At 40.2% G+C, this 23,552-nt stretch overlaps 1 protein-coding gene across 2 annotated transcripts in view; it reads right to left on the bottom strand.

The window, feature by feature from the left end:
• Window positions 1-23,552, bottom strand: part of BCKDHB (branched chain keto acid dehydrogenase E1 subunit beta) — a 199,847-nt gene that overhangs the window by 104,141 nt on the left and 72,154 nt on the right. For both annotated transcript variants that reach the window (XM_073675617.1, XM_073675616.1), the window contains exons 5-7: window positions 20,801-20,956; window positions 16,825-16,933; window positions 1,624-1,721 (exon numbers count right to left, since the gene is read on the bottom strand). In XM_073675617.1, coding sequence (XP_073531718.1) covers window positions 1,624-1,721; window positions 16,825-16,933; window positions 20,801-20,956 — 363 coding nt within the window. The remainder of the gene's footprint in view (window positions 1-1,623; window positions 1,722-16,824; window positions 16,934-20,800; window positions 20,957-23,552) is intronic.

Raw genomic sequence — 23,552 nt, 5'->3', positions numbered from 1 at the left:
AAACAAAATCCGAACAGTGGTGGGTATACCCCATCAAAAAATGTAAATGTCTCAACTTGTCATGTGGTCTTGAGCATCAATTACAGCTCGACAACGATGTTTCATGTTGTTCACAAGTCGAGTTATTGTCTGCTGAGGCATAGCAGTCCACATTTCTTGAAGGACGGCCCTCAGGCCATGGAGGTTCTGGGGTACAGAGTTACGAGCCTCTACACAGTGTCTCAGCTGATCCCATAGGTTTTCTATGGGATTCAGGTCTTTAGAAAGTGCAGGCCACTCCATTTGAAGTACCCCAATCTCCAGCAGCCGTTCCCTAATGATGCGACCTCGATGAGCTGGAGCATTGTTGTCCATGAAGATGAAATTAGGCCTGTGTTGTTCAATTAGAGGCACAATGACTGGATTAATGATGTTATTCATGTAGTAAGGGCTTGTCAGTTTACCATTCACAAAGTGTAGGACAGTTCTGTATTGACTAGATACACCTGCCCACAATAGCACCAGGCTCTTCTGGTGACAACAGTGGTTGATACATAGCACTCTCCTCGACGCCTCACTGGCGGCCATCATTTCTGCTCAGTGTGACTAAACTTTCATCAGTGAACAGCACTGAGGCCCACTGGTTCCTTGTCCAACGTAGATGCTCCCTGACCCATGCAAGACGACGACACCTTTGCCTGGTGGTGTGGTCAGGGACCCTTGCAGGTCGTCTAGCACGCAGACCATGCTGATGTAAACTGTTTTGAATGGTCTGAAGTGACACGAGTTGTGTGGCATTCATCATCCGGTTCCAAAGGGCCTTGTTCACAATGAGGGGGTCATCAGTGTGGGATGTGGCCAAAGGACGTCCACTTCTCTGCCTTTCTCTGACTCTTCCAGTCTCTCTGTAGCAACCTGCTGATGACACTCTGTGACACTCTACGCTCAGTGGCCACTTTCGTCTGAGAACATCCTGCTTGAAACCTCGCATTGGCGAGGTACTGTTCATCAATTGATGTGTCGTCTTAGTCTCATGATGTCAAAATGTGAACAGCATGATGTGGAGAACTGTTTAAATACCAATTCTAATTGAACCCCAAAATGTATTGGCCGATTCATGGATCAAACACCTGTTGTGAATTTTGTCATTAGGCTCCTTGTTAAAGAACAGCAAGTTGTGCAAATAGTACTGAAACATTGAACAGTTGGACAAGTGCAGTCAAAAGATTAGATAAGGTCATATTAAATTCACTTGAAAAGGTTAGAGTGCTTTTTAGGTTCATCCTGAAATTTCACCCGAAAGCCAAATATCCCTACATTTTTCATTTTTGTCAGTAGTGTATATGCCATCCTGTTGTCCTGACTGCTAGATATAATGCACCTTCCAATAATTATAGCTCTATAAAACAAATAAATGTGTAACTTCATACTCTATTCAGATATGTTACAGTATCTATAAAACAATGTTAAAGGGGTTGTCCCACCTGGGACATTCAAGAAATAATCGATAGGATATGCTATAAATTTGAAATAGAACTTGTGCCCCTGCAGGTGCTGCCAGAAATAGAGAGGTGGCCACGAATGTGTGCTCTCTCCATTCATTTCAATGGCAGTTCTGAAAATTGCCGAGTGTGGTATACTAACCTGAGTACCCCAAGATAATAAAGTAACATCGCTTCCTTCCTGAACCACCTCAGCCTGCGACAAAGGGATGTTGTATGGTTCCACAGGAACTTGTTCAACTAAGAAAAAGAAAAAAAGAATTAAACCATACAGCCATTTTCAGATCTGGTTACTTTCTGATATATTGACATAAGATATCTGGCCAGATATACACTCCCTCACTGAAAAACATGACTATCCTTACAAATGTAAACGATCAGTATTATGAGTCATTAAAGTTCAGATAGATAGATAGATAGATAGATAGATAACTGCAATCCGGTATTTCACATCTTCATCCAGAATCTGCTTTTCCCCTTCAGACCAGATGCCTTCCATCTTTTCACACCATGCAAACCAAGAAACATAATATTTTCCCAGTTTCCATAAGTGTCATTGTCATCAGTGTTCACCTTCCAAATCACTTACATTTAATCAGAAACAGCTCTATAAATCGAATCTCATAAAAAAGTCCAGCAATGGAAGAGTGGAAGCCAGAGGGTCCCCATTACATTTTTTTATAAATACTAGAGCATAACTTAAAGAGGTTGTCCACTACTTTAATCACCGATGACCTATCCTTAAAAGGGGTTTTCCCACAAACAAAACTTAATTTTAATCAATAGATCTTGGAATAATAATAATTTCCACAATTGAATGTGTTTAAATAAAATGTTCCTGTGCTGAGATAATGGTATAAATGTGCCCCTGCTGTGTAGTGTGTAATGGCTGCGTCTGACCGTGTACAGGAACATGGTCTGATCATCATTATGATTCTTATTCTTCTAAGATCTATTGATTAAAATTATTTTTATATTCGTGGAAAAACCCTTTTAAGATAGGTCATCAATATCGGATGGTCGGACACCCGTCACCCCCGTCGATCAGCTGTTCTCGAAGTAGGTGGCCTCCAGCCGGAAATGCTTAATTGCGGAGCTGCTTAGTCTTCTGATAGTGGGAGTGACTGGGTACAGCACATCCGCCTCCTATTCAAATCAATAGGAGGCGAATGTACAGTATTCTTCCGCGGTCACTATCAGAAGACGGAGCAGCTCAGCTATTGGGTATTTCCGACCAGCCGCGAACAGCTGATCGGTTGGAGTGTCGAATGTTGGACCCCAACCAACCAGACATTGATGACCTATCTTAAGGATAGGTCATCAATGGTAAAGTAGTGGACAACCTCTAATCAATTTAGACCACAATGCGACATCTCATCTACACATTTTACGACAATTAGTAAAATATATGCTACTGTATCATCCTCAAACTACTAATGAGTACTGTGTATTTCAGAAATTGTTAAGCAATGCTTAACGTAGAATTTATTGGTGCCTCAGCAGTGCATTCATGCTTATGCAGAAGGTTTTCAAAAGAGTTAGGCCCCGATTCATCATTGCTTTGGTGCCTGTTTTTTGCCTAGTTTTGTGTTTGCGCCCAATTCATTATTTCAGATGCTTTCAGCTGATTATTTGCGATTTTTTAAAATCACAAAATTTGGTGCAACTCCATTCCTGTAACACCCCAGAGTGATTTTGTGCACATCAAGCAAAAGACCCTTTTTTGTGACTTTTTGTTCATGAACAGTGTGCGCCATTTTAATGAATTTATTTCAAATAAACGTCAAATACAATAAGCCCAGAAAACTAAAAAGGAACTTGGGGAAAAAAAAACCTCAAGTGATGGGCCTTAGATTGTAGTTCACAGGGAGAAATTAAAGGGGTTGATCAAAAATATCCTGTGAAGCATTTAGGAATTACAACCATTTTTCTTACAAAGCCTCCTCATTTCAGGGGCTCAAAAGTAATTGGACAAATTAACTTTACCATAAATAAAATGTTCATTTTTAATACTTTGTAGAGAATCTTTCGCAAGCAATGACTGCCTGAAGTCTGGAAGCCATGGGCGTCACCATACGCTGGATTGTCTCCTTTGTGATGTTTTGCCAGGCATTTACTGCAGTTGATTTCAGTTGTTGCTTGTTTGTGGGTCTTTCCGACGTTTTGTCTTGAGCATGTGAAATGTGTGCGCCATGGGGTTGAGATATGGTGATTGAAATATTCTGCAATGGCAGAGTCCCTTTCTTTGCCTGGATTGCTTTTGCAGTATATTTTGGGTCATTGTCCATCTGTACTGTGAAGCGCCGTCCAAATCAACCTTGCTTCATTTGGTTGAATCTGAGTAGAAAGTATAGCTCTCTACACATCAGAATACATCAGGCTGCTTCTGTCTTCTGTCACAGCATCAATAAACACTAGTGACCCAGTGTTATTGGAAACCATGCATGCCCGTGCCATCACACTGCCTCCACCATGTTTTACAGAGGATGTGGTGTGGTTTGGACCTTGAGCCTTGCCAAGACTTCTCCATACTTTTTTCTTCCCATCATACTGGTACAGGTTGATCTTAGTTTCACCTGTCCGAAGAATGATTTTCCAGAACTGGGCTGGCTTCTTTAGATGTTTTTTGGCAAAGTCTAATCTGGCCTTTTGATTTTTAAGGCCGATTAATGGTTTGCACCATGTGGTGAACCTTCCGTATTTGCTCTCATGAAGTCTTCTCTTTATGGTCGACGTGGATACTGAAACACCTACTTCCTGGAGAGTGTTCTTCACTTGGGTGGATGTTGTGAAGGGGTATTTCTTTACGATAGAAAGGATTCTGCAATCATCCACTACTGTTTTCTTCAGTGGACATCCAGGGCTTTTTGAGTTTCCAAGCTTACCAGTGCACGTTTGTTTATTTTTGTAGAATGTACCAAACTGTTAATTTGGCCACTAATAACATTTCTGCCATCTGAGGGATTTCATTTTTTTTTTCCAGCCTAAGGCTGTGTGCCCACGATGCGTTTTTTAAGCGTTTCTGCAGCTGCAATTCCGCTGCAGAAACGTTTAAAATACGCTTTGTAGAAGGTCTGCCATGTTCCCCAATGATAATCCGCATGTGCTGTGCACATGCTGCGGAAATTTCCGCTGCGGATTATCATTGCCTAAAAAAACGCAGCACTACCAATTATTTTGCGGAAGCGCTGCGTTTTCGCCGCCATTGACTTGCATTGGAACGCATGTAATCCGCATCACTGGATCTGTACATGCGGATTACATGCGTTTCAATGTGCAGATGGTACCTGGGTCTGGAGAAGAGGAGGCTCTCCTCCAGACTCGGGTACCATAGAACCAGTAAAAAAATAAATAAATAAACATTGTACTTGCCTTCTGATGGCCCCCGGTGTCTTTGTCCTGGCTTGCCGGCAGATCGCGGTGGACTCAAGGACCTGCCATGACGTCATTTAGTCATGTGACGGGTCACGCGACCGCTGACGTCGGCAGGTCCTTTCAGTGTACCGCGAGCTGCCGGCAAGCCGAGACGCATCGAATAAAGACTCCGGGGGCCATCAGAAGGTAAGTATATATTTATTTTTTATTTTTTAACATTCTTTCGGTCACACTATATAAATCCATGCCGGCTGCATGGATTTATATAGTGTGACCAAGTTGTCAAGCACTTTCAAAGTGATGCTAAAATCGCTTGGAAAGTGCTTGTCAACCCGCATGCGGAAATGCATGTGAAGAACGCTTCACATCCGCTTGTCCCTGGCATAAAAAACGCATGTAAAATCCAGAGCATTTCTGCATCGTGAGCACATAGCCTAATGATGATCTGTTTTTCTTCTATTGAGAGTTCTTTTGACCACATGTTGTGGGTTCACAGAAACAGCTTCCAAATGCAAATGCCACACCTGGATTCATCACAAGACCTTTTACCTGCTAAATTGATTATGGATTAACGAGGGAATAGCCCATGCAGTTCGTTAAAGAGCTTTTGAGATAGATGCCCAGTTAGTTTTGGTCCCTTGAAAAAGAGGCAGCTACACATTAAAGAGCTGTAATTCCTAAACCTTTACACAAAGTAGGATGTGAAAAAATTAAAGCTGAAAGTTTGCACTTTAAGGTCATATTGATTATATAAAATTTATTTTGAATATGTTTACTGTATACTGTCCAAATATTTCTGGACCTAATTGTAGATTGGTCTAATTTTACATGTGACAAATCACCATCTTTTACTACAACATCTGATTAAATAAGTGACCTGTCACGTCCATGCAACATGGTCTTTAAAGCTGCGTAGAAAAAAAGTGTGAAGTGTTTGACCATTAAGGCTGCGTGCCCACTAAGGCCGTGGAATTTCCGCAGCGAAAACGCTTAAAAAACGCTTGGTAATACGTGCCCCATGGTCCCCAATGATAATCCGCATGTGCAGTGGAAATTTCTGCTGCGGATTATCATTGCGGAAAAATACGCAGCATGTCCATTAATTTTGCAGACACGCAGCGTAATTGCCGCCATTGACTTGCATTGAAACATGTATTATCCGTGTCAGCACATTTGCACATACGAATATTATGCGATTCTATGTGTGGATGGTACCCGAGTCTGGAGAAGAGGAGACTCTCCTCCAGACTCAGGTACCATAGAACCTGTTAAAAAAAATAATTTAAAAATAAAAAATAAAAGATTATACTTACCTTCCGATGGCCCCCGTTATTTTCTCTGCTCCGTCTGGTCTGTTGTATGGGTACAGGTGGTGTGAAAGGACCTGCGGTGACGTCATTGAGTCACGTGACAGGTCACGCGACCGCCGACGTCAGCGATCGCGTGACCTGTCACAAGACGCTTCTACCTGGCAGGAAAAGCGCATGTAAAATCCTGCATGTTTTTCCTGCCAGGGAGAAGCGAAAAAATATGCAGCATTTGTGCATCGTGGGCACATAGCCTAATACAGATTTTCCATTTTAGTCAACGAGAGGTGGATTTTAAGTGAATTGTTCTTGCATGCCAAAATCTGCATGTAATAATCATTTTGTGTGAACATACCATTATGTTTCAAAGTAGATCCAAGGCATTGCTTGAGCTTTGGCAAATGTATAACAATTTTATAATAAAAGAATGCTTGTTCATCAATATGTTATGAATAGTGTTGAGCGAACGTGCTCGGATAAGGTGTTATCCGAGCACGCTTGTGTGCTAATAGAGAGTCTTCAGCATGCTCGAAAAATATGTTTGTGTTGCTGCGGCTCCATGTCTCGCGGCTGTTAGACAGCCAGAACACATCCAGGGATTGCCCAACAGCCGCGACGACGCGAACATATCTTTCGAGCACACCGAAGACACTCGGTTAGCACACGAGCGTGCTCTGATAACGCCTTACCCAAGCACATTTGCTCAAATACTAGTTATGAATAGTGATGAGCGAGCGCGTTCTGTTAACCCTACTCGGCGAGCACCAGAGCATGCTCGCCGAGTATTTGCGGCGTGCTTGAATGTTATGTTTGAGTTACTCCGTGTGTATGATTTCGACTGTTTGACAGCTTTAATACACGTGATGAATGCCTAACAGAACATGCTAGTTCATCATTAGCTATGAACTATTCCAAAGGGGAAAAAAATGAACCAATAGTTTTTCCAGTAATAAATTAGCACTGAATATTTATTTGTTGTAGAATGAGTGGTATAAGAGATAAAAAAAAATAAAAAAAAAAATCACAAAAAAAATCCAAATTGTCTCTTCAGTCTTCAGAGAGAAAGAGGACTAGAACTCTAGTGCCACCTACAGGAAGTAGCAATCCTAAAAGTCAATAGTGACCCTTTAACGAGCCTTATCACATGACTTAGGATAAAAAGCCAAAACCAGAAACTCAATTTGCAGACACTGTGTTTCGGGGTACTGCCCCTCGTCAGTGCAAAGTGTGAGTTCTGGTTTGGCTGGATGAGAAGCGTCAGAGAGGTATCTAGGGGTAATATTTCTCCTTGCGGAGAATGACGTGCAGAAAAAAATCCAGTGAGTAAACTAGAATTATATAATTGAAAAAAAAGGAAACAAGCTAACGAAATCTATGTTTCAGTTATATCTCCACAAGCTATGGAAAATTGAACACGTTATCGTATTAGCAAACACTTGCAGCTTCCTTTTCACCATAGCAACTATTGATGCAAGTTCTATTCATTCCACCATCACTTTCTGCATGTCATATGTGGTACAATAAACTACACAGAAAAGGTCAAAAGACATCATCGAAGAGTCTCCATTACTCGCCTGAGCAGGGAATGTCAAGGTGACTCATCTTTCCTCCTGATTCTTTATCATTACGTCCTTATTGGCAGAAATGAGAATACAAACCAGCTCATAACCTATCTGCAGGGTATCAGGACAGCATGAATAATGCAGCCAAGTGATGAAAACTTAATGTACCGTACTATAGATTCAAAGTTTCCTACAAGTTTGGAATTTCACTTCTGTACCAGCTTTACAAATGGTGCTGGCAAACTGTAGATTTGGATGATATGGATCATTGCAACATATGGCATTAATTAGCAGGCAGTTCATTCATCAGGGACCACGGGGTGTATAGTTCAAGTGTCAGACTATGCTGCCGAGACGAACTTCAAGAATATGCACAAATTGTATTCCACTCAAGCAGGAGGTTAACACAATAATAAAAAGTTCTGCAGTCTGTTACCCCTTTATCTAATTTGCTAAAGTCAAGAAATGACAAATACCCTTAAAAAAGTGCACCCGGGGTATGAGCTTCACATCAGGCGGCACCATTTCCGGACTGCAGGAAGGCAATTTTAGATACAAGTTTATTCTTCCAGCACCAAGATCTGAGCCTTATTAGTAACCAGCAATCTGTAATAGAGCGTTCATGTTGCACACCATATGTCCCTTGTTTGAGGACAGGAGACATTATTTTTAGCCTTTGAAATTAAGCAAGTGAGAATCACCCCTCTATGCACACAAACTGAATGAGGCAAAATTCAGTCAGAACTGCCAGATAGGTGAGTAAAGAGCACGATTTTGAGATAAGGGAAGTGGGAGGGGGCAGACTTTGTTAATGTGGAACATGAATATGATCGTACTTTCACAGGAGTTTTTATGCCACAATCTAATTCTTTATAAAGAACATACAAATATTTGTATGGCATCCAACAGTTCTGACCACAATATAGTGCTGCTCACCATTATTGGCACCCCTTCCTTTTTTTCATAGCCTGTACAATATCTTCGGAAATAAATGGAAATGTACCAAAGTTATGTCCTCAGGATTTTTTAATTAGTGGTCCAAAGTAAAACAACCATAAAACATTGTTTTTCACCTTCCATGTTGCAATTTCAAAGAAGAAACAGAATAAACAGCATGTGTAGCAATAAAGGCACCCCTTATTAATACTTGACTGCACACCCTTTGGCATTGTAGATAGCCTCCAAATGTTTCCAAGCTGGAATTTTCTCCCACTCTTCCTTTGTAGTTTGTTCAAGCTCTTGAATGTTTGAGGATTCTCTTACCCAATGGCAGATTTCAGCTCATCCCAAAGATTTCCAATTGGATTGAGGTCAGGACTCATCGCTGGTCTTTTTAAAAGAGTCCATTTTTTCTTTTTCAACCATTCCTGTGTACTTTTCGATGTGTGCTTTTGGATGTGTGCTTTGGGTCATTGTCTAGCTCGAGGACCCATGATCTTACACGGGTAGGACATTTTGCTCTAAAATCTCTTCATAATTCTCTGATTTCATGATTCCTGTGATACGGTCAAGGCCTCCAGTACGAGACGCAGAAAAGCAACCCCACAGGATTATGGATCCTCCACCATGCTTAACTATAGGCAAGGTGATCTTTTCCTTATAAGCTTCATTGCGCTGTCTGTAAACAAACTGTTGCTTTGCATTGCCAAAAAGTTCTATTTTTGCTTCATCTGTCCACAAAACATTTTCCTAGAAGGATTGTGATTTGTCAAGGTACTCTTTGGCAAAGATCAGTGGTTCCTTTTTATATCTTTTCTTCAGCAATGGTTTCTTCCTTGGCCTTCGCACATAAAACTGCTTGGTTTAGTGTGCAGCATATGGTACTTGCTAAAACCATGACCCCAGACTGTTCTAGGTTGGCCTTCAGGTCTTTGGATGTTTGACGTGGTGTTTTTTTCCCACCATTCGCACCAACCTCCGAAGGCATCTCTTGTCATTTTCCTCTTTCCCCCACACCTACGGAGGTTCTTGACGATTCCATGCTTGGCAAACTTCTTAATAACAATGTGCACTGTTGAAAATGGGATACCAAGGTCTTTGGAGATGGCCTTATACCCTGGAAGTCTTGTGTTTGCTAATAACAGTTCTGATGTCCTCAGACAGCACCTTTGTCTTCACCATTGTGACAAAGGAAAAGGACATACCATGTGGCTTTTTAAAACACTGAAGTCATTATTCATTGACTAATTCATGTTACATGGGCACCGACAATTATTCACAAGTGAATCTGTTTTATGATTTACCACGGGTGAGTCAAAATGTGTTTCCATACTAAATGAATGTAAAAAGTGGCAATACCAGTGTCACAGCAAGCTTAATATTTTGCTATTTTTCCCTCCCATTTTTATTTTTTTTTTTTTTACTTCAAATTATTGTTTATCATTTGCTATTTTGTATTTAATACAAGTGCTCAATACAAAAAAAATTTTCACTTGATTAATTTTTTTCAGGAGATATTCCACATGATGTACTTAAACTTCATGGGTGCCAATAACGATGAGCTGGACTGTAGTTCAGGCAAATCGCAATCTAGGGTTGTTGAAAAGTACATTTCTTGTTTTTACATAAAAAAAAAAAATAGAAAAAAAAATATTATAATTACACGCACATTTTATATATGTGCTTCTCTCATTGGATTATATAAAATTGCACCGTGTCTTTGTCTTATTTCTCTGGGTTTTGTGTGTATGTTCTTTTCAGGTTTCTATTTGTGGACTACATCGGATTTAGTAGACGTTGGACCTGAGTGAGATTTAAAAAACATTAAAATAAAAAAAATGGTGAACCAGGGAAAGGGTGAGGGAGTTTATTTAAATACTGATTTTTTGTGTGTTTTTCTTTTCATTTACTGGGTTAGTAATGGGGTTGTGTGATAGACACATCTTCATTACTAACACCAGGGTTTGAGATCAGCTGTGTTTTTGGACAATTCACAGCTTATATCAACCCCTGGCCCCATTACCCCAATTGTCAAAGCACCAGGGCAAGTGGGGAAAAGCCAAGGTGAAACGTCAGAATTGGAGCATCTCAAGTGATGGCCACTTTTGGGGCGGCTGAGGACTGGTATTTTTAAGGCTGGGAAGGGCCTAATAACCAGGGTCCTTCCCAGCCTGTTATCAGCTCTCATCTGTCTGCTTTACCTTTGCTGGTTACAAAAAATGGAGGGGAGGAGTGCACATGTTTTTTTTTTTTTTTTTATTTATTTAAATCAAAGAAAACTGTCCAATAAGCTCCACAGGGTGCAATTTTATTATATGTTGGGGGTTGTGCAATTATATATCTATATATGTCTGTCTATCTATATCTATTTGTATAGAATTCATTGCAGTCCAAAAACGATAGAGAGATACAGAAATGGTGCAGAAATTTCTGCATCCAAGTACTCAACAAGTGCACATACCCTTACAGTTCTCTCTGCTCTCAATTTCCTGTCAATCAGCACTTGAGATAGCAGCAGGTTGGGGGAAGGAGTTGAATATGACAGATCAGAGTGTAGAGAGTGGAGAAAGTATCTATATTCTCAGGGAAGGCAGAGAAAACTTATGGTAAAGTAGGGAGAAAAGCAAATAAAGGGGAAATCAGGTAAGGACTAAAGCTGTGCCGACACATGATGTGGATTAGTGAAGACAGCAGCACCCTGGATACACACAAATCTCAAAAAAAAAGTCTGAAACTAGGACCAATCTTGGAAACTGTATATCAAGGTGTCTAAAAAGGAAATGAAGATCACAGATTTAAAAACAAACTTTCAGTTTCCATTTTAACAGTGACAACTAGGTCCAAAGCTTTTAAAAGTAATCTCTACACTGTAAAGCCGTGGTAATTTTAGCAAGTTATATTATAAATACCTATAAATATATTTAATTTCCATTTTCAAACAATAATGTAACATAGTAAGACCGTATGACACTGATTACTATAATCTTAACCCATCAAAATAAAGCGAAAATACTTAAGCAACAGTTATTCCTTACCCTGCTGATTGTTCTATTTAATATCAGTCATATTCTCAATCACAGTCGGTTTTAGATGTTAATAGAGCCGTGTAGATGTGAGAACCAACCATGAATCACTTACAATCATTTCTCACAAATCAATGCAGATGGCAGTGACCTTCCTTTTTTCCTCTGTACAGATGTCACATGAACAAAGTGTTATGTTTAAAAGGAAAGTCATTTTTACTGGGAAAAAAAATCAAATCTAAAATCACATACATATTAATTATTAAGTAATGACGCCGAAAGCCATAGGGCTTAAACAGCCATTCAATTTGCTGCAAATGGGGGCTAAAATCGAAATAAATTCATGGAGCAATTGTAAAATCATAAGTCATTAATACAAAACAAAGTATTCACACAAAATGTAATACATACAGTACATTCTATTGATAAAAACACAGCAAATGTAATATATAAACCATTCCTTGCTATGAGCTCATATAGCAATATATATTACTGGTTCAAATGGTCAATGTGCTGGCTGAGAGGACACACGCTTGATTGACCATGAAATCCTATGTCGGTAAAAAGTCTAGTAATACCTCATTCCATCTGTCATATCGATGGCTTCTGCTACCACTGAACCAATATAAAGCACTTAGCACGAGAGCAGAGGTCGTTCTACGCACAACGGAGTTTTAGTCGTGTCAAATTTGTGAGAAACCGCTTATTACAAATGTTTCTATATATAATTACCTTATTTTCATAAAATAATTGATCATTTGTAGATTGCGGGTGCGACGGCTAGGACCATAATCAATCGCCAGAATGCGAAACTCTTAGCCCCAATAAGTGTGAACGTGTGACCGTCTTTCTATTCATTCTCTATGGGACTCCAGAAGTCCCATAGGGAATGATCAGGCTGGCGGTTGGGAGAGCACACTTTTGCTCCATTTTAACACATTCTGGTTGGATCTCAATGGTCAGACCTCACTGATCTAGACGTTCGCATCTATTCTGTGGATAAGTGGTAATGTCTTCCTACCCGAATACTACTTCTTTTAGGATTATTTGTCCAAATTTATTGAAAATAACATTATAATAGGTATTCACTTGGAATGCTATGATCAGATGAGAATCAATGTCTACATTTGGAAAGTGACACCCCTACCTTTTTTTATACAATCTTCTCAACTAAGGAAATGGCAATGCAGACTTAGAGGTTATCCAGGAATTTTTTTATTATATGCCTAAAAACTAACAGGCAGTTCGTTGCCAACAGAGGCAACTACCTTCCATTTCGTACCCGACACTGGCACAAAGTGGTTATGGACCGCTCCTGCTAGCGATTCAGCAGCTCCATTTAAACAGAGCAGCTCTTCTTCTTCTGGGCAGCTCTGCAGATAGAGTGTGACTGCCGACGTCATGCTGATTGACACCAACAGCTGGCTTCCCGCAGTTAGGCAGTGGGGAGCGGGCTATCCATCAGCATGACGTCAGCAGTCACGCCCTGTCAACAGAGAAGAACCGAAAAGCCACCGCTCTGTTAATGTGAGGTCAGTGGAAGCAAGTGAATCACCGGCAGGAGCTTAGGCCTGCTGTAATGAAAAAATAGTCAGAGATAACCCCTTTAAATGTGGCCAATGATGGAGGGATATAAATTTGAACATGTTCATCAGCAGCCTCTATTAAAAAAACACTGCATATCGTCTGGTTGATTGTACGTCACTCATACCTAATCTTTTTGGTTGTAAACTTTCCTAAAGCCGTAAGGAAAAGGAAGAAAGTTTAACAAGCCACTATTTTTCAATTACACCGGGATGATGATGAATGGGTGCCAAGTCCTGCTGGTGAAGCACAGCCAATGAAGTGATCAAGGAAAAAGGAAAGTGGCAGATCCATCCAGTTGATAAAAGTAGTCTTTATTGAAGAATTGTAAGAAACTTTAAAATAGGAGAATCCATTGTGAAAAGTAACCCTGACTCGTTTCTGGCGTGTTCGACTAAGGGCGTAGTACATGCAAGAAATGTGTCAGGGTTACTTTTCATGATGGATCCTTCTAGTTTAAAGTTTTTCTTACCATTCTTCTTATTGACTGGATGGATGTGCCACTTTCCTTTTTCCTAGCTAACTTTCCTAAAGCAGTTTTTGGAGTAATGAAGTAAGGGTACTGTTTGTATTATCATATTGAAATGTATCAAAAAAAATTTCTGATTAAAAATAAAACCTGTATATGGGAAGCTAGCACATGGTACTATACAGTATTTTCCAATGGTGGCTGCCCATCCAACAGCAACTATGTTTAGGACAGGATTAGAAGTCTGTCCAGAAGACTGCACAGCACTCCACAAATCAAGAAAGCAGCGCTGATCTCCTACTGACAATATACAAGACAATATATTGGAATGCCTTTTTTTTTTTTTTTTTTTTTTTTTTAACCTTCGTGGAAATCAAAGTGGATAACCGCCTTAAATACACGTCGGTTTTAGCCCTTGGGAAAAAGTAATATTTTAGGCCGCCAAGTGATAGAGCTAGAACAGAAAAATATTAAGATTTGAGAGTCCTCAGTGGTTGATACCTTTAATGGCTAAATGAAAAGATGGTAACAAATTACAAGCTTTCAAGACTACTCAGATCTCTTCATCAGGCATAGTACTATGCCTGATGAAGAGATCTGAGTAGTCTCGAAAGCTTGCAATTTGTTACCTTTAATGGCTTACTGAAAAGATGGTATCAACCACTGAGGACTCTCAAATCTAAGCATTTTTCTACCTACTGGCTAAATATGGTACAACTACATTTTTCCTAGAGCTAGTACAGTCAGACACAAACCTGTATAAGCAAAAGATACATGATGTGGCTAGTTAGATTCTGGACACTTTGGTCCAAATAGACAGTATTAGTACAAGAAGATGGCAAGTCCAACAGAATTGTGAGGTCAAAGTGTAAACTATAATTTATGGCTACCCACGGAGCAGAAATATATGCCCAGACACTGTGATAAATGATGCCCCTTCAGCGCTGGGTGTAAGTCTCAATAAAACCGAAAACTGGTAATTCAGTTTTAGATACGTTTGAAGCTGAACCAAATTTCTCTCATTTTTTTTTTCGCTGTTGTATTCCAGTGTCCGAGGAAACCGTAAAAACATTGGCTCTAATACTCACATTTCATCGACCCAAAACAGATTTCAGATTGAAGTAAAAACACTCCCGTCCTTAAAACTATATGGCATTGTATGTCCATGGCTCCTTCTAGCATAGATGTCGCTAAAGCAATCCAGATAAACCTTCTGGGCTATTGTCCAACCACATATCAAGACCTTGTCAGACAGACCTTTCTACAGGCACAGTAACACTGTCCGCTCCAAGTCTGCGTGCCAGCGAGCGAAACATGGAGCACATGAGGTACTAGTACTAGCCACTAGATTTTCACCAAATTAGCCCCGATGACTGCTATTGGCTTCCAGCTTAGACTTTCATGTATCATGGAAAGGAAAAAGATGATATTTTTTCTAACCCCTTTTAGATTATTCCCAAATAAAAAACACTTATATGGAGTCTGTCAGCACAAAATAACTGTTCAGCGCCATCACAGAACATTGCCGAGGACAAAGCATTTATCAAAATTGGCCCCAAATCAACACTAGCAGTTTTTTTTGTTTGTTTGCGTTTTTTAAACCCCTTCACCCCTGGGCCATTTCCTTTTTTTTTTTTTTCGTTTTCATTTTTTACTCCCCTTCTTCCAAGGGCCATAACTTTTTTATTCTTCTGTCAATTTGTTTTTTTGCAGGACGAGTTGTACTTTTGAGTGACACCATTCATTTTACCATGTGATGCACTGGAAAGCAGGAATAAAATTCCAAGGGTGTTGAAATTGCAAAAAAAAGTGAAATTTCACAATTTATTTACCATGTTCACTATACGGTAATATGATCCTCCAGGTCAGTATAGTTACACAGATAAAAAACAAAAGCTATACATGTTTGGTATTTAAGTGGTGAAAAAAATATATATTTTTTTTATGAATTTACTTTTTTTTTTTCCTTGTGACGTTAATTTTCCAAGACCTGTAACATTTTTATTTTTCTGGATAGGGGGCTGTGTGATGGCTTATTTTCTGCACCCTGAGTTGACGTTTTTTACGGATATCATTTTGGGGTAGATACAATGATTTGATCACCTCTTATTGCATTTTATCGCAATGTTGTGGCCGGCAAAAAACTTAATTCTGGCACTTTGATTTTTTTTCTCATTACGCCGTTAACAGGACGTATTAATCTTATATATTTTGATAGATTGGACTTTTACGAACACACAGATACCAAATGTGTATTTTTAATTTTTTTGTTTCTTTTATTTTTAATGGGGCAAAAAGGGGGGGGGGTGGAGATTTGAACTTTTTTTTTATTTTTTTATTTTTTTCATATTGTTAAAAATTATTCTTTTTGTACTGTATTTAAACAGTCCCCTTAGTGCACCAACATAGCTATGTATAAAGAAAATCACAAATCTCCTATGAGCCATGGGCTGGCCTTTGCAGGAGGATCGTAATTCAGCAGACCCCCGGCTGTCATGACAACCCATCGGCGCCCCACGATCACGTCACATCACTCCCACATCCACCCCACAATAAAAAAAAACATTGAATTGCTGTTTGTTATATTATACATATTTTTAAATAAAATATCGCAGAGAAAAGTTCACATGAAACTGTAAAAAGTAAGCTCCAGACAGCAATATTGATAGAAAAAAAAATAAGGATTTTCTAAAGAATTTATGGAAACACAGCAATAAAAAAAAAAACACCTCATGGCTTAGAATAACTGCACTCCAGGAGTTAATTTTTTTTCTGTCCTTTGATGAATATGTAAGAAGACTATATATGTATGCTTGAGAAAACTTAAAAATATTAAAAAGCATACAAAATAGAATCTTAATTAAAAATAAAGTATAGATGACTAAATCCGTAAAGGCATAGCCAAGGAAAATATGGAGAAGCCAGGAGAGTTCTACTGGCCAAAGCATACAACTGCTGCCTTAACTAAAAACATTTGCCTGCAACCATGTACCATTTCATTCTAAATAAGCAAAGCCAAAAATGTTCTTACGTGCAGCCAAAACATAAATCTAACCATATGAATATGAGCCCTCAGCACATTACCTGCAGCTCTGTACAGTATTTTGGGTTCAAAGAAAATACATGGGTTTTTATCTTCAATGCAGGAAAGCAGCAAGCCCTTTGCTTGGACTGGACTTCGAGGTATGACTACCTAAAATACACAGAGCGTAGAAGCAGAATTAGATAAAAACATCCATGTAATAATATACATACGAAGTTGGCAACAATATATAAACTGTGTCAGAAATATCGGTGTATTAAAAAGAGTAATTTTACAATAGAGTTACTGGAATGCATTAAAATATCTAATAAGACAATTGGACAGCTGTGGCATTGTAACATAGCACGGGACGGTAGCCGTGGGCAAGGTACTCGTCTCCTTCGCCCAAGCACGTTATAAGATAGTGGGGGTCGCGGCTGGGTGTGTGGACTTGTATCATAGGGGCAGTATGCCCGTGCGGGTCGCATGTAACCGATGACGCTGGTTTGCCAGGATCAGATGTTAACCAGTTTATGAAAGGAGACCACCATTTAAAATTAAACTTCTTTTTACTGAAGAATAACTTGATATGAACTATATGAACTCAGGAGTTGAACCCGGCATCTCTTGTGCACGAGGCGGCAGCTCTTTCCTCTGAGCTATTCAGCTCGCTGGACAGTTCCTTGCCAACTCAGATACTAGTACCTGTGTTGTTCCTGAGTGGCTCCACCCTGTGTTGTTCCTGATTGGCTTCATCCTGTGAGTTCCTGATTGAAAACCCTATATAAACCTGGCCTGGCATGTCCTTCCTTGTGAGATTATTGAACTCCCAGCCTTTAGTCCAGCTCTCCTTTCACCTGCTGCCTCATCCAAGACTATACTGCTGCTCCCATGTACTGACCTAAGGCTATCCCTAACAACGCAATCTGTTTATCCTTCAAACTATACTGCTGTTTGTGTACTGACCTCTGGCTATCCGTGACTACGCTACCTGCCGGTGCTGCCCTTAGTAGTTGCAATACCACTACTCCAACCCAAGTTAGTTCCTAACATATATACAGCAGATAGTCGGCATTTATCTTCAAGGACATTTCTTTAACCACAAGCGACATGAACACACACATCTCCTTCTCTGAAAACACTATCTTCTTTGCTTACATAGCCTAGCACACTATCTTGGGAGCTTCCGTTTTCCTCTCTGGGGCCCACACAAGTCGAGATATAACGCTACTGCCCCTTTTCCTCTGTGGGGACCGGACGGGTTGCGGTATTAAGCTACGGCCCTTCACAGCTACTCTCAGTTTCCAGTCCACAAGAGTCATAGACTATCCTGTAGCAAAGAGTCCTGTAATTTCTCTGTAGGAGAGGATGAGTCTTAATATGGCGACACTTTACTTTCTTTACGTAGACGCTCAGTAGCTACAATCATATACGTATTGTCTTCCTTTTGTTTCCCTTTACCTCTCTGATGAAGATTCTGTACCATCCTGCTAGGCTTCTGCCCCAGACCCCATTATTCTCTCACTCCTGATTCCAGACTCTTACTCGTTTCTCTTCTCTTACAGGCTCTTACCATTTGCTCCGGTAGTTCCTTCCTTGCCACAGGGACACCCACTGCATGCAGCACTACTCACACTAGACCCTCAGGTCTTTACTCTGCACACTCTGGGCTCTTTCTGACTACCAGGAAGTCCTTTCTGATTCTGCTGCATAGCTCCTTCCTCTCTGGTCTAAACTCTGGAATTAACTTGCCCTACTCACTGTCTGGTGCTAGGCAGACTAGAACAACGTTATTGCCATCTTGTGGCCATTATACTTAACATCACATAACAATAAGTATCACACAGTACACACTACACTGAACAACATTACATGAAGACTTCTCAAGGGGCTTGGGCAACGTTCCCATCCCCTACATTTCTTAGATTTCTTAGAGGTGGATTTCTTAGAGATGCTATTGTAGAATATCTTAATGATAATAACTGTCTAACTCCATATCAACATGGATTCATGAGGGATCGCTCCTGCCAAACAATCCTGATTGCCTTCTACGAGGAGGTGAGCTCACAGCTGGACCGGGGAGAGTCAGTGGATGTTGTATACCTTGACTTCTCCAAAGCGTTTGATACCGTGCCACACAAAAGGTTGGTATATAAAATGAGAATGCTTGGTCTGGGGGATAATGTCTGCAAGTGGGTAAATTGCTGGCTGAGTGATAGAAAGCAGAGGGTGGTTATCAATGGAGTAAGCTCAGGGTGTGTCAGGGTTACTAGCGGGGTGCCTCAAGGGTCTGTCTTGGGCCCTATATTATTTAATATATTTATTAATGATCTAGTGGAAGGGTTGCATAGTAAAATAGCAATATTTGCAGATGATACTAAACTTTGTAAAGTAGTTAATACAGATGAGGATAGGGCACAGCTACAGGAGGATTTAGATAAATTGGGGAGTTGGGCCAAAAAATGGCAAATGGGGTTCAATGCCAATAAATGTAAGGTCATGCACATGGGAAAGAAAAACAGCAGTCACCCATACATATTAAATGGGAAAACGTTGGGGAAATCTGACATGGAGAAGGACCTGGGCGTCTTGGTTAATAGCAAATTAAATTGGAGTGCCCAGTGTCAGGCAGCAGCTGCGAAGGCAAATAGAGTCATGGCATGCATCAGAAGAGGAATAGGGGCATATGATGAGAACATTGTTCTTCCTCTGTATAAAGCGCTGGTAAGGCCGCACTTAGAATATTGTGCACAGTTCTGGGCTCCGGTGCTCAGGAAAGACATATTGGAGCTAGAGAGGGTACAAAGGAGGGCGACTAAGGTAATAAAGGGAATGGAGGGACTAGAATACCCAGAGAGGTTGTCAAAATTAGGCCTATTTACGTTGGAAAAGAGAAGGCTTAGGGGAGACCTCATAAACATGTATAAATACATCAGGGGGCAGTACAGAGATCTCTCCCATGACCTGTTTATACCAAGGATGGTGACTAAGACGAGGGGGCACACTATGCGTCTGGAGGAAAGGAGGTTCCTGCACCAGCATAGAAGGGGATTCTTTACGGTCAGAGCCGTGAGACTCTGGAACTCTCTGGGAGAGGAAGTGGTGATGTCCAACTCACTTAATAAGTTCAAGAGAGGCCTGGACGCCTTTCTTGAGAACAATAAAATTACATCTTATACTTAGTGATAGTTAATTAATCCAGATTGGTGTCGGGAAGTGAATTTTTTCCTCAATGATGTCAATTGGCCTATACCGCATGTTTTTTTTTGTTTTGTTTTGTTTTTTTTTGCGTTCCCCTGGATCAACGCTGCGGAATAGCTGCAGTGCACAAGAAATAGGCTGAACTGGATGGACGCTTGTCTTTTTTCGGCCTTATAAACTATGTAACCATCTATGTAACTATACATTAAAATATGGTTTTAATGGCTACGTATTGATTTGTACATGCAAAATACTACGCAATATTTTAAAAAAGGCCTAAAATCATTGGGGAGTCTAAAGTTTTTTAATAGATTAGAAAGTTGGAAAAATTGGAGTTGTCTGATGAGAATAATGCTCAAATGCTCTATTCAAAGTCAGAGCTGGGTACCCTGACTTCTTTATCACTGGCTTCACAAACACCGCAAAATAATGCTCTGTGTAGATCAGTGTTTAATTCCAATGTTCTGCTCAGTTATAGGAGCAGAACAACTAAAATCAATAGCACATGATTGACCGCCTGGTTTCCTTTCCTGAGCTAATAGCCAGATTGGCATATATGAAGTAGTTAGCTCAGGTCAAGAAATCCAATCAGTTATTCTGATCCAAGTCCGGTCTGTGAACACGATGTGTGAAGCTGGCCTAACATTGCGGTTTGCCTGGTGCTTGAACTTGCTCTTATTTCAGTAAGAGTAGGGACCCTCACATTACTGGTTGCATGCTTATAGAAAACACGCCTATACTCTGTGTTAAGTCCAGTTTTTAAATTGATAGTTATTGGTCACAGAATTTTTACCAGCATAATGTCACAGTAACAATACATAGATATATAGATTGTACCTTTATACCAGGAGTGTGAGCAAAATAGGCCTCAGGACTTTGGGAATGATAAAGTGCACCATGGCCAACACAACCCCAAGGTGCTCTAATGGTCAGGCTCCCACAATTGAAAAGGTCACCGGATCGATATCGATATTTTGCTGCTTCATTAACAATCTGCAGAATTGAAATAAATGATAATTAATCCTAAACATTTAAACAAATGTAGAGATTATCTCACACCATTACGACCACAAAAAATAAGTGGTCACAAGTTTGACACAATGACATCCCATAATACATTACAATATGGCTAGAAAGATGTCCAGGTATGTAGGGAGTAATTTAGCAATTTTATACTGTCAAGCTGTGTACTTAATTCCTATTAAGAGCAACAATTGTAATCAGAATATGATCAAGCTTACAATTTTATCCCAATTTTTTGTGTTTTTGTCTTTCTGTGGTCAATTTATAAGTTGCATCACTTTTTTCTAGTATCCCTTACAATCAATCATCCAAAAGATATCAATAACTACCTCACTACAGAATGATTGTTTCCCCTCTTACCATGAAGTTACATGCACGTGTGCCCACGTACACAAATTATGTCCCGTGCAGAAGTATTAGCACCTTAGATGTTTTATAAAATCATCTATAGATCTATTGAAATAAATTGTACAATGTCAGCTTACATGTTGCATTAAGCTACACTCCTCAACATTGAAATTAAATTACAGAATCTTTAGACATGTTACTGTTATGTAAATGACGAGGAAACAAAATTTTTAAAAACATCTCAAATTTATTCAGCAACGATAATGAGCACCACTCGCAGAAATACAGTCATGGCCAAAAGTATTGAGAATGAGACAAATAGTAATTTTTCAAAGTTTACTGCTTCATTTTTTGTAATGGCAATTTGCATATACTCCTGAATGTCAAAGAGTGATCAGCTTAGCAGCAATTACTGAACTTGCAAAGTCAATATTTGCCCAGAAAATGAACTTTAACCCCCAAAACACATTTCAACATCATTGCAGTCCTGCCTTAAAAGGAGCAGCTAACATTGTTTTAGTGATTGATCCATTAACACAGGTGTGGGTGTTGATGAGGACAGGGCTGGCGATCAATCAGTCATGATTAAGTAAGAATGACATCACTGGACACTATAAAAGGAGGCTGGTTCTTGGTATCATTGTTTCTCATCAGTTAACCATGGTTATCTCTAAAGAAACACGTGCAGCCATCATTGCACTGCACAAAAATGGCCTAACAGGGAGGAGTATCGCAACTACAAAGATTGCACCTCAGTCAACAATCTATCGCATCATCAAGAACTTCAAGGAGAGAGCTTCCATTGTTGTCAAAAAGGCTCCAGGGCGCCCAAGAAAGACCAGCAAGCGCCAGGACCGTATCTTAAAACTGTTTCACCTGCGGGATCGGACTACCAGCAGTGCCGAGCTTGCTCAGGAATGGCAGCAGGCTGGTGTGAGTGCTTCTGCACGCACTGTGAGGCGGAGACTCTTTGAGCAAGGGCTGGTTTCAAGGAGGGCAGCAAGGAAGCCACTTCTCTCCAGAAAAAACATCAGGGACCGACTGATATTCTGCAAAAGGTACAGGGAGTGGACTGCTGAGGACTGGGGCAAAGTCATTTTCTCTGATGAATCCCCTTTTCAATTGTTTGGGACATCTGGAAAACAGCTTATTCGGAGAAGAAGAGGTGAGCGCTACCACAGTCTTGTCTCATGCCAACTGTAAAGCATCCTGAAACCATTCATGTGTGGGGTTGCTTCTCAGCCAAGGGAATCGGCTCACTCACAGTCTTGCCTAAAAACACAGCCATGAATAAAGAATGGTACCAGAATGTCCTTCAAGAGCAACTTCTCCCAACCGTCCAAGAGCAGTTTGGTGCCCAACAATGCCTTTTCCAGCATGATGGAGCACCTTGCCATAAAGCAAAGGTGATAACTAAATGGCTCATGGAACAAAACATAGAGATTTTGGGTCCATGGCCTGGAAACTCCCCAGATCTTAATCCCATTGAGAACTTGTGGTCAATCATCAAGAGACGGGTGGACAAACAAAAACCAACAAATTCTGGCGAAATGCAAGCATTGATTATGCAAGAATGGACTGCTATCAGTCAGGATTTGGTCCAAAAGTTGATTGAGAGCATGCCAGGGAGAATTACAGAGGTCTTGAAGAAGAAGGGGCAACACTGCAAATATTGACTTGCTGCATTAACTCATTCTAACTGTCAATATAACCTATTGGTACTCATAATATGATTGCAATTATATTTCTGTATGTGATATAAACATCAGACAAACACTACTAAAAACCAGAGGCCAGCAGATCATGTGAAAATATAATTTTGGTGTCATTCTCAAAACTTTTGGCCATGACTGTACACGCACTTAACCCCATTAATAGCATGTCAAGGCATGTATGAAAGATAGTATGACTAATATTGTGCCACGCTGTATCACTTGGGTACACAAATCATCAAGATCCACTGCTGGCAGCTCCCTTTGTAATTGCCAGCCAATGATGTCGCAGATACAATGGAAGACAAGTCGACGCTGTAGGCCATGGTAGCACATTTAGGCCCCTGCAGGCTGATCAGGCTGGAGAAAGTGGTGTACCACTGTCTACATGTTTGATCCATTCTGTACTGCAAGTGATATTGGACATGACATACCAAGGCTGAGGCATTAAACAGTGTCTACACAAACCATTAGAAGGTGTTTGCACGATCCACTGGGCTACGAAC

This window comes from Phyllobates terribilis, unplaced genomic scaffold (genome assembly GCF_046119375.1).
Source record: "Phyllobates terribilis strain yellow unplaced genomic scaffold, ASM4611937v1 Scaffold_3__8_contigs__length_932513732, whole genome shotgun sequence".
NCBI classification, from domain to species: domain Eukaryota; kingdom Metazoa; phylum Chordata; class Amphibia; order Anura; family Dendrobatidae; genus Phyllobates; species Phyllobates terribilis.
Note: the sequence above shows the minus strand (reverse complement) of the source record. Positions and strands in the feature narration are given on the sequence as shown.